At 29.3% G+C, this 12,698-nt stretch overlaps 1 protein-coding gene across 2 annotated transcripts in view; it reads right to left on the bottom strand.

The window, feature by feature from the left end:
- The window catches only part of LOC122497700, a 58,505-nt gene that overhangs the window by 11,816 nt on the left and 33,991 nt on the right, over positions 1–12,698 (bottom strand). For both annotated transcript variants that reach the window (XM_043604979.1, XM_043604971.1), the window contains exons 2-6: positions 4,186–4,357; positions 3,770–3,793; positions 3,570–3,685; positions 3,221–3,458; positions 177–3,029 (exon numbers count right to left, since the gene is read on the bottom strand). In XM_043604979.1, the coding sequence (XP_043460914.1) occupies positions 177–3,029; positions 3,221–3,458; positions 3,570–3,685; positions 3,770–3,793; positions 4,186–4,357 (3,403 nt within the window). The remainder of the gene's footprint in view (positions 1–176; positions 3,030–3,220; positions 3,459–3,569; positions 3,686–3,769; positions 3,794–4,185; positions 4,358–12,698) is intronic.

The following is a 12,698-nucleotide window of genomic DNA, read 5'->3' as shown; positions in this document are numbered from 1 at the left end:
TGTCTTTTTTTGTTGAACTTTTCCAGATAGTGATTCTTTATTTTCATAGGTATATAAAAGGAACTAATTAATTTTTTTTGCCGTTAAGTAATTAAAGGATGTAATTAAATTAATTAATTTTCTTAACGAGTTATTTGGTCTGGACGAATATTTTTTTTTCTCTACAAGATTCTTACCTGTTGTTTGAAGAAGATTTTCCTCAGTGGTCGATATTTTTTTATCGATCCTCTCATCCTTCTTTGTGAGTACTTTCATCATTACCTCAACACCATCGCGACTGACAGTGAAACTCGATGAACTATTCTTGAAAACTGTCTCATTGCCAGCGGCGACATCGGCAATTTTTTTCAATTCATCAACATTTGTCATTGATGTCACAACTTGTTGATCTTTAATTTCCAAGGGGGAATTATTTTTAAATACTTTCTGTTTCGTTGTTGTACTTAAATCATCGACAGTTCTCACGTCAGCAAATTGTTTCAGTTTATCAATTAAAAATTGATTTTGTTGTCCGTTTGAAGTTTTTCTGTCTGAATTCTGCATTTTTTTTTGATCATCCAACCAGATTGGGTGACGTTTTGAGTCTTCGTGGAATGAACGTGTTTCGATTATTTCGACTTTGCCGAAATTTGTATTTGTATTTTTATTTAAATTTAAATTTATATTTTTATTTACATTTGTATTTGTATTCGTATTTATATTTTTATTTGTATTTGTATTTGTATTTGTGTTTGTGTTTGTATTTGTATTTGTACTTTCGTTGTTTCTTATTTGAGGGGTTGAGGAGTTAGTGACGATTAGTTTCAGAGACACTGGATTGCCCTGCACGGTTGATGAGACTTTGGTGCTGATTGAGGTGACGACTTCTATAATTTGCTCGACAGTGCCATTTTCATGAGTCAGTGGTTTCGTTTGATTGAGAATGTCCTTTCGGATTGGTTCCAGGGATTCTAGATTAAAGAGTCTGTTTAGAAGTGCAGCTTCATTGAGGGCCTGGAGTGGCGTATCGGTGGTTGTTTTCTCGAGAAGTCGGGTCGATTTTTCCTTGTCGACTTTCGGTCGGGGGCGAATTGGCCGAACGCCGGTGTTGCTCTTGACTGGCGCCAGGGTCACGAGGTTATTTTCGACGATATTCGCCTTTAGGGTTTCGTTATAGACTTTACGTTTTGAATCCAGTGTGGTGGAATTTTCGTTCCATGGAGCGGTCCACAGGGACGGTTCTTCGACTCCTGGGGATACTTGACCCTTGTTGGGGACATGTTTCATTGTGTTTATCTCGACGAAGGTGGAATTTCTTGAATTTAGCCATTTTCTTGTCGTTGAATCGTCTGGTGAGGAGCGTAGAATTTCCATCGATTCGACTTCTTTGGAGTTTGTGAAATTTGTGAAATTTGGAGATTGTATTGTGATTTCTTCGGTTGAACTAAAGTTTGGGGTTGATTCGTCGATTTCCTCGGATTCTGTTGATACTTGAGTACTGGAAGTGTTGGGCGATGAATTCAAACTTTCGCCGGCAGAGTCTTTCACGACGGTTTCAAATTCGACAATTCTTTCTAAATTGGGTAGAGGTTCGTTGCGAGTTTTACTTGGAAGACGAGGATTTCCGGTGACAATGTACTTTGAATCGGTTTTATCTTCGGTTCTTTCGAATTCAACGGCGGTTATTGTGGCAACTCCTGTACGGAGATGTTTCTCTGGATCTTTCTTTTTTTCCGGAGATTCTTCCTTTGAATTTTCCAAAACAGAGGTGATTTTATCCACTGGAATTGTGTGTCTAAATGGTTTTAAAGTGCCGACATTTTCTACTAAACTGGGTCTTGCGCCGCCATTTAAATCTGGTGTTCTATAACTCGTGTAAATTGGCTGATTCTTCTTTGAATTCTCGTCCTCGATTGCTGCTATTTCGGAATATCGATTTCGACTCTCCAGATCGATTTCCAAATCGGAGACTGGTTCGGCGACTCCAATGCCGGAAATTCGCGTTTCCTGGAAATTATCCGCATCTTTGAGTAGTGTTGGCAATTCGGATGTTTCGGAATCGATAATAAACGCTGGTTTTGTACTGGAAAAATTTGAATCGTCCAAACGACTCACGGGTCTGCGATCATCGAATGAGACAGTTGTTGATGTTTGAGAATTTAATTTTTCGATTTCTTTCACTGATTCCGAGGATGTTTTCAGTCGTAATTCAAATGTATCAGGAGGTAATTGACCGGAAATTTCAATATCAGGTCGACGGACACGATCTTCAGTGTCGATTGTAAAATTTCTTTCTAATACTAAAAGATTATTTTTCATTTTAGTGTTCAATGATGAGGGCGTCTCCTCATTGGGAACAATTCGATCGTGTGGAAAATCGGTTTCCTCTGCGTCGAATGTATTCATTCCGGGTGGATTGATAATTTGTGATTGATTTGCATTAAATAAATCTGGCGGTTTCACTTCGGATATTGGAGTGCCCATTATTAATTCCTCATCTCTGATGAAGGGTTTTGTGACTATTGTCGGATTTGGTTTAAATTGCGGTTCATTGCGTTCGGTTAATGGTTTCAGATCGGTGTTAATAAATGATGGAATTATTGGTTTCCAGGGTGATGTTTCAAAATGTGGATTTATAAAATCTTTGTGTAGTTCCTCGTCTATTTTTGTTGTAGTTGTTATTGGGACTTTTGTTGTAGTTGTCGTTTTTGTATATTTTGTTGTACTACTGGATGTGGATGAAATTGGTTTCGTTGTTTCTGTTGTTGTCGAAGATTTTGTAGTTGAAGAAGTTTCTTGTTCTTTGGTTGAAGTATTTTGGAAGGGAATCAATTTAGTTGCTTTATAGGTTCCTTGAATTGTTGGGACATTATTGAAATCAATTTCCGGTTCGCTTGATTCAAATTTAGTTGGTCTTGTTTTTAATTTTGAATTCGTGAGAAGGGAACTATTTTTATTGGGTCGCAAAATTCCGTTCTTGGTGATCATTGCGTTTCTCTGTTGACTTGTTAGACTCGATCTTTGACCGGAAGTTGTGTCTGAATTTATTCCTGAATTGTGGAAAAAATATTTAGTAATTACGAAATAAATAATTGAGTGATTACGAAATAAATATTTGGGTAAATTCTAAATTTTGATAAAATAGTTAATTTGTAAATTCTTTGTACATTAATTTGTGAATTATTTGTAAATTTGAAAATTGTTTTTAAATTAATTTGTATGAATTGTTGAAGGTACGTACTCTTCACGGAAACACTGGTCAGATCGAGTTCCATGTCTTTGAAAACAGAAGTTATTGAATAGGTTTCTTTGACGATAATTTCCTCGATTGAGTCTTCTAAATTTGCAACAGACCTTGGAACCTTCCTTCTATCAAGATAGAGTCTGAAGAAGACTTTCAAGGTTTCATTTTCGAATCGGTCGATAATTGCCTGTTTGTAGGAGGGGCCCAGGATACTTCTTCTAAAGAGATGTTCGACCTTAAAAATGTAGGGAAAAAAAGGAAAAATGATGACGGTTGCATTTAATTGAGATTTTAATTAAGAAATTCTTTTTCGATTTCCATATTATATACAAGATGATGAACTTACAATATTTTTATATTTACGCTCCTTATCTCTGAATACCATACTGGTATTAAGCTTCAACATTGGGTTATATTTTTCCCCTTTTACTATCCTGAAGCTACAGAAAAAACCTATGATGGCTGAAACAAAAAGAGAAAAAGGAATTTTTTTATTAATTAATTTTTAGCATTTCGCACGAGTTTACTTTTAATTTTTTTACGTACCTGTTTTTGAATCTGTTCTAAGAGCTGTAACAGAATATGAATGCTTATTATTTCAAGTGGATAGAAAAATAGAATAATGGTTGGAAAAAATTATTAAAATATTTTTTTTCTTGATATTAAGTATCACGACTGAGATTACAAATTTAAGAAGCGGGCAGAAGTTATTTTTGATTAAACATTTTTTTTAAATTGATTCGAACTGGGATTTTTGAGAGAATTATTATCACTGAGGTTAAAAATTAAGCAGAAAAAATAATTAAATATTTGAAACCATCTGATTTGAATAGGGACTTTTACCTCGGTGATAAATATTACAACGAAGGTTAAAAATTATAGAAGTGACTAAAAATTATTTTTGATTAAATATATTGATAGAAATGTGATTCGAATTAGGATTATAGCGGTGTGTAACGAACCTCCCATCCATAAAGCTAAACCTCCTATTGCTAAGACTGCCATTAAAACTAGCATAGCTATAATAATTAACATAGTGCTGCCAAATTTCCATGAAGAATCGGCTTGTTTCTTTTTTGAAGTTTGTGGAGGTACTCTCGACCATGCTGATCTCGGTGGAAGGAAATAATCGCTCTGCAATCAGAAAAATGGCATTTTTTATTTCTCTATTCAAAAAATTTTTCAAAAAAAAAAACGTTCAGAAAACGTTTAAAAAAGTTGACAAAGAAATAGTTTTCTCTTCTAAATTAAGAATGGTTAATTTTCTCATTCCAATTTTATTTAGATTTTAATTTTAATTAGAAATTCGAATTTTATTCCTAATTTACCCAATATTGAGAATACAAAAAAAAAATGTATAAAATTTATTGTTATGAACGTCTATAAATTATCAGAATGTTTGTCAATTAAACGGATAGGTTTGAAAGGAAAGACGTTTTGAAAATTGATTATTTGTTTTTTTTTTGTTTTTAATTACGTGAGCGGTTCTAATGAACGTTTTATAATATTCGGCGATCGTTGGGTAGGGCATATGGTAATATTGATAACGGTACCACATAAGGAATGCATTAAAAAAGAAGGAGAATTTTCAAAGTGTTTGGGTCAGCTGTGAATACTCGTTCTGAACGACCTCACAGAAATTTTATATAAAATTTCGCTTAGCGGTACATTTAACCAACTGACATGCAAAGAGTTGCTCCTCTTGCTTGTTGCGACTAGTCATGAACCTTCATATATAATACACTTATAAAGGTACGGGAACAATAATAATTGTACCGTCATTCTTCTCAGTTTCCAATAGATGAAACTCTGTTATTTCATTCTTGAATCGAAGAATATAATTTATTTTAGCCAATATAATCTGTTTTGGAGAAATTATTTTTCTATTAGTTAAGAAATTTACAATTTACCATTCATAATTATCGATTTAGAATTTACAATTACAGATTTATAATTTACAATTTACCAATTTACAAATTGCGTAGCAGTAATACTCTAAAAATCGAGACAAATAAATTTTATGATTGAGTAATGAACGATAATAGTTCTCGTATAACAAAAGCCGTGTACCATCTCTTACTTTGTGAAGGAAATATGCAAAGAGTTTGAAAAATAAAATACTTTTGAAAAGAAAGAAAAATAGAAAAAGAAGTAAAAATGCGAAGAATTGAATGTGTTTCTTGATTGTTTTTACGACTTAAAGAAAGAATTTTAAGTATCTTTACACATGAATTTAACAACAATGTAAACCACTCTTTGAGTTTTAGTGTTCAACCTTTTTTTTTCTCTTCTTCTTTTTTTTGCATGTATTTGTGCCATAAAATCTAGAAAGAAGCGATGGGAAATTATGATACAGTAGCAGTATATTTTCAAAAATTTCTTCCAATCGGAGTGTAATTTGTAGTTCCTGTTGCTTATTGATTTCAATTGATGGAGTAAACTTCGATCGATGAATAATCATTTCTGTGAAACTATACAGGGCATTCACACATTTTCTGGTTTAAATCTAGAAATACTTAGTCAGGGAATTTTATTTCATTTGAAAAAGTTGGAAAAAAATGTTAATATTGTGTTCTATGATCGAAAATTGTTGTATATAGTTTTTTATAGTAATTTTTGTATTTAAAACACGTCATTTTTTATTTTTTAATGAAAAATACTGAAATATTATTACAGTTCGTTCCTGACAATTCCAAAGTGCAACCTGAAGGAAAGGGAGATGTGGAAGAAGAAAAGAGGCCCCCTACATATTATTTTCCTGGAGGAGGCGCAAATGGTATAACATACATCGACCAACGTGGGACTCGTCGTGAATTGAATGAGTCAAGGTTTTTTCTTTCTTTACCTCCTTCTCTGTTTGAGAAATAGTTATTTCTCCTAAATATAAAATCAATTTTTAATCGATTGAAAATTAATTTCTTCAATTTTGAATTTTATAAACAGGGTTCCTACAGAACCTGGAAAAGGTATAGAATTTTGAATTAGGTGTAAAGATAGTGTAAAGATTTTTTAGAATTATTTTATAAAATTACGATTCTATTCAATTATTTGCTTTATTAGTATAAGTTGGAATTATATATTTTATGTATAATTTATTAAACATTTAAATGTTTCATATATTTAATTTAATTTCATATTTCCCTAAAGTTAATTAATTCTTAACTTTAGGAACATTATTAAAAGTAAATATTCATTTAATTTATTAATTATATATAATTATTTGTTACAATTCTTGACACGAGAAATATTGTAAATTTAGCAAAAAACAGAGAAGGACCTGAGTTAAAAGTGACATTGTTGGTAAAATTTACTATTTTGTTGTAATTTTTTTATAACTAGAAGAATTGATATTTCGTTAATGTTCTTTTATTGTTTTTATGTGCTTGTAAAAAATTTGTTGGTATTTGGCATTTCAAAAGAATTTTAAGAGCCAAAGCTTCGTAATCGGACCAGAAAATTACTTCTATTTTTGACTGGAATTTGATATGTGATCGCCTGGAAAAACCTGGAATTTTACATTACAACGGAAACAAAATATTTTATAAGATTTAGAATTTTAAATTCTAATTTTATTTTCAATGAATTAATTACTTCTCTAATTTTTATTTAGTTGGGCTACAAGGAGGAAGTTTTTTCTGGTCTGTTATCTCAAATGATTTAATCTCGAATATTATCATCGTGAACGGTTTCACTTGTATTTTTATCACAACGCAGAAAATTCGTAAAGGTTTGGTAACTTTGCGGTAAAGGTAATAGTTTATGACAATATTAATTAACAGCGTCTAATAATAGTTGGAATGAAAAAAGTAAATATTTGACAAGATTAAGAATTTTAAATACCTATTTTATTTTCAAGGAATTAATTTTTCTTTTTTTTTAGCTGGGCTACAAGGAGGAAGTTTTTTCTTCTCAAAGAAAAAATATCCAGTCACTGTATTTTCCACTACGATGCTTTATAATTCCTGATTGTAAGTATTTTTTTTATTGGTAAAATTAGATTTCAATTAGATTATTGATTAGAATTAGATTTACCCAAAACTTTCTAACTTTTTAGTTTTCGTTTTTTTTTTGTGAATTTAGTAGTAGACACCTGGCGTAAGTAACATCTGGGTTTTTAGAAGCTGATGAGGAACTTTTTTAAATTTCAATTCTTTTTTGTTAAAATTTAACCCTCTGCCTACGCTGACTTATTTTGAATGTAATTTCCAAAGTCTCCACCAAACTTTACGGGTTTTTTTTTTTTTTTTTTTTTGATAAGTCTTAGTTTTGATCAACTAAGTAGGTAGAGGGTTAAAGTTATTTAATTTTCTAATCAGTTTTCTTTTTCAGTGTATAATTCGAAAGATGTGGAGAAGAAAAGTGGTCCCTGCACACTGCCGTGTTTTTTTTAAATATTTTTTTTGTAGTTTACTTAGTCTATTTTTTAATTTTTTTAAAGTAGTGTATTTAGTCTATTTTTTATTTATTTTTGTTTAATTTTTAATTTCACGGTTCCGTGTGGCCCTTGACCTGGCGCAGAAGTGCGATCAAGACCCAGGGATCTTCAGGGGTGGCCCAGAAAGGGTGATGTCGTAGGATCCCATCGCCACAACGTGGGCTCATCATCCACCGTGGGAATCACAAAGTGGACAATCACAAACTGTGATGCCACTAAACAAGTGAGTCGATTAAACAATCGACTCAATATTACAAAACTATATTTTCAATATTTAACCTTCCCTGTTTAATGCGCTTTTTTAAATTTTTTTCAATTAAAATGAGTATGGTAAATTAATTTTCAGAATTAAAAATCAATTTTTTACTAATTCTTGAGACTATTTTGTTTACTTAAATACAGTTGAAATTAAAATTAAATTAAAAATTAATTTTTTGATCAATTTTAAACTTTAGAATTTTGAAATTGTTTATTGAACTTTTTCAATAAATATATTGCATTGTTAAAAGTCGATAGTAAATTTCTAAAAAAAAACAGGGAAGGAACAAAAACAACATAGTGACACCATTGATAATTTTTATTATTTCGTAGTATCTTCGGTTACAACGTAAATAATATTATTATCAATGTTTATTTTATAGTCTGTTATGTGTGTCTTTTCGATTGTTTCATTTGCAATACTTTGTCATTTTTGCTATGATGCCAAGCAACTTTTTTCTATCATTAAGATTTATTAAAAGTAAATTTCTATTTTTTATTTTTTATCTTTAGTAATATTTTATTAATTTTCAAATTCCTTGCAATTACAATTTTTTTTAGTCAGTACATTCCATTTTTATTCACTTCTTTCGTTTTAATCAATTATTTAAAGTTTTATTCTACTAATTTGTGTTTTATTAAATTATTGGTTTAAAATTGATCTTTTGGAAAATAATTATTGAAAAGTTCTGAACGTTCAAATGAACAAAATTTGTTAATTTCTTCTTCAAATTAAATTTTTGTTACAACAAATTTGCGTCACTATAAAGAAAATTAATTATATAGTTTCTAAATGTAAAGTTTATCACTTTCATTCATTGGTATCAATGAAAATTAATCTGTAATTTATGAAAATATTTTTAACAAAAAATATTTCGTTCATTTGAACGTTCACAACTTTGGAGACTTGGCAAATGGCATTTATGGATACAATTAAGTGTTTTTCTTTCAGGAATTTTGTTTTTCTTTTTTTGAGTGTTTTTGAGCTAAGGTAACGGATGCGTCCCGGGACGTATGGGTGAGCCTAACGTGCCCCTTTATCCCTAGTGTAGGCTTTTTGCACCTTGGCGGTATGAGAGAGGATCGTGGAGTGAATGTATTTTATTTAATTAAAAATTTGAGTATAAAATTTAGAAATTTTTATTTATAGAGTGTGAGGTAAATTTTTTAGAAGTGTGATTGAGATTGTTCTTTTTTACAGGCGGTTCGTGAATTAGAAATAGGTTTTCAATAAATAGGCGTTTAGATAAATGAAAAAAGATCGGGAAGGTAGAAATCGGGTAGGTAGGACTAGCTTCAGGTAGGAAAAATCGGGAATATTTTCGGCTCAAAATTTGAGTCACAGATACTGGGATTCACCAGTAAACCGATGGATCCTTTTGGCTCATAATTTGAGTCACAGAGATACTGGAATTTACCAGTACCAATGGATCTTTTGACTCATAATTTGAGTCACAATTACTGGATTTATCAGTAACATTGTGAGTACTTTGCATGAAATTTATTTTGGTCACTATGTTGTTTACAATATGTTTTATGTTTCTTTATGATAATTTTGTGTATCATGTTTTATTATATTGTACTTGTTTGATTACTGTAAAAAGGAAATCTTATTTTAAGGGCAGAAAGGGGTCTTATTTTAGGTTGCAACATTTTTAGACAGACTTTGTTGATTTACAGAATAGAATTTTAATGCTGATCTTTATTTAATTTAAATGTGATGAATTTAAGACAATTATTTACAAAAATCATTAGCATTCTGCTGAATTTAAGACAGTGTCAGTTAAATTAATATATCTAAAATAAATCTAAATTTCACCTTCTTCATAAAATTTTTATTTATTTCATATTTATTTAAATATTAAAATTATTTTGACACAAGTTTAATTTTAAATTAAGACTAAATCTTATTTTCAAGACTCTATTATTCTCTGCCCTAATTTTAAATAAGATTTAATTTTTACTGTCATGTGCTCTTTACAAATTTCTTTACAAGTGTCGTTAGCAATATTTTTAAAAAATATTTATATGAATTATATTTTTTAAATTTATATAAATTATTTGTTTTTTCATAGTTTTTTAAAAATTTAGTTATTTTTTTTATTTTTTTACTTTATTTTTCACTAAAGTGGAATAAGCAATTGATTTTTTCGGATGGTGTGGGGATCGGCTGTGGATGGTTTACCATCTAATAGTCGTGACCATTTCTAAAGTCATTTACATCCATTTCCAATTGATCATTAATTTTATTATTGTTCTTTTCAAAACTGTGTCAATAATTAATATTTATACGCCGTTCGGTTTTATAATCTCAAATCTCAAATTTTCTTTTATATTTTTTTTCACAATTTATTATTAGTTTATACTGTGGATGTCCCAGTTACAGTACACTTTTATTTCAACAATAACAATCATAAAAGAAAGTTATTCGCTTAAATCTGTTTAGTTAAAATAATAATTTTGCTCTAAGAAAACAATGTTAAGCTATTTTAAAAAAGTAATTTAAATTATTGTAGGATTTGTAATAGTGACAAAAATTATCTCAAATTTCAAAATTTTAAATACGAAGTACATGTATAATAATTATTTTCTATATTATTCTGAAAGAAATTCTTAAATAATGGACAGCTACTGGGACATCTACAGCAAATTCTATTTTTTATAAATTATTTTTTTGCTAATTTCACTTGTAAATAGTAGTTAGAATTGTTTTACTTTCAGGGATTTTGTTTTTCTTTCTTTCAGCGATTTTTGAGCTAAGGTGGCGGATGCGTCCCGGGACGTATGGGTGAGCCTAACGTGCCCCTTTATCCCTAGTGTAGGCTTTTTGCACCTTGGCGGTATGGAAAATGATGCCAAAATTTTAAATGCTCACAAAAATAAGAAAATAGGATAGGAATATTAGGAAAATATTTTTATTTCTTGTATTACTCTCCCAATTGGGGTGAGGAATATTTATATCTTTTTCCTCGTATTGATTTCTTTATTGAGGAGTAAAGATGATTAAATTAATTTTTTAAATCATTAAATTACATATTAAATTAAAAATGAAGAATATCAACGACTCAGTTGCTGGATTTGAGAAAATGTTTATTTATTACATTTTTTTATTTTTTGTTGTAGATTTTTTATTTATTAAGTATATATTTAATTTGTGTAAAGTTTAATGCGAAATTTTGTTTTTATAATAAAATATTATAAATCTTATTTTTGAGAATAATATTTTCTCTCAATTTTTAAAGTTTGAAACAAAATAATAAATTTTTTTATCTATTGTTTATTAAGGAAAATTTTCAGAGAAATTTTGTTTTATAAAAGATATTGGAAACTTTATATTTATTATAAATCGTATTTTTTCAAGTCCTACAACTCTTTTGATTCTCAATATTTTTTTATTATATAAGCAATTTTTTTTAATTTTGAGAAATTTTTCCTTCATTTATTTATTAATTGAAGTGAAAATTTTAAAAACTCTTTGCAGTTATTCTATAATTAATAATTATAATATTGTTACTTATAGAATAACTGCAAAAAATTTGTAATCATATTATTTAATTATGTTAAGTTAACTTGTTTAACAGGATGTGATTGTTACAGAATTCAATGTTAATTTTTTCGACCACTTTTCTCTTAAAATATTAAATAAATTAAGCTAGTTTTTTGTGAATAACTCTAAAATATCATAAAGAAGGGCAGTGATGTGAAAAAGTTTTAATATTTTTAAAATTATTTATTAAAAAATAACTTTAAAATTATCAGTTCTCAAAATCACTTTTAATCAATTTCTCGTCTTTTCCGATTTCAAATTATTTTTTTATAATTTATTTTAGAATTATTGAAACTTTTGCACATCACTGCTCTTCTTTATTATATTTTAGAGTTATTCACAAAAAACTAGCTTAATTTATTTAATATTTTAAGAGAAAAGTGGTCGAAAAAATTAACATTGATTTCTGTAACAGTCACATGCTGTTAACTAAATGCTTAACTAAATAATTATGTTACTAATAAATTAACTTAACAATTTATACAACTCTCTTTGAAAATTAATTTTGTGTTTAATTTCGAAAATTGACACGGCATATTTAATGACCAACCCTATTTTTCTGCATGAAAAAGATACAATCTCAGGGTCGTGAAAAGAGTGTCAATCGTAATACAAATGGGATTTTTAAATACTAATATTATCTGTGTTTTTTTCTACTCTCTTTTATTTTTTTGCTATTGCTCTTGAGTCTGAGAATGAACTCAAAGCCTGAATATGTTCGTCCTTCAAGTGCAAAACATCGTGAATTAAATGGTCTCTTTTGTCCTTTACGTGATCAGAGTCGAGGACTACAAGAGTCTTCATTTACGACATTACAGACTGCAAAGAATTCCTCGAAGTCGCTTATAGTCGCATGTCTTCACAAGTGTATATCAGGTCATTTGCGGCTAGAACTGGTTGCTCCACTGAATACAAAATACCTCATCAAGTATTATATACACTTTCAATCTAATCTCGAGCACGATTTTATTTTGTTCAACTATTACTTTAAATATTTCCATTAGAGATTTGAATTTACAGGTATAAGATACAAATGTTAGCTTCCTTCAATTTTTGTTTCTTGTTTTTTTAGTTCATGTTGCTAGTTAACGAATTTTTAATTGTCACTAATTGCTTCCTGTTTTGGAATTCTACCAAGCAATGCCATAACATTGAATCTATCATTGAGGATACAATAAAAATTATTATTGTTTGAAATTACCAAAAATGGAAAATACTATTCAATGCTATTGCTG

This window comes from Leptopilina heterotoma, unplaced genomic scaffold, assembly GCF_015476425.1.
Source record: "Leptopilina heterotoma isolate Lh14 unplaced genomic scaffold, ASM1547642v1 Lhet_10, whole genome shotgun sequence".
In the NCBI taxonomy this organism is placed as follows: Eukaryota; Metazoa; Arthropoda; class Insecta; order Hymenoptera; family Figitidae; genus Leptopilina; species Leptopilina heterotoma.
This window is presented reverse-complemented; position numbering and strand designations above follow the sequence as displayed.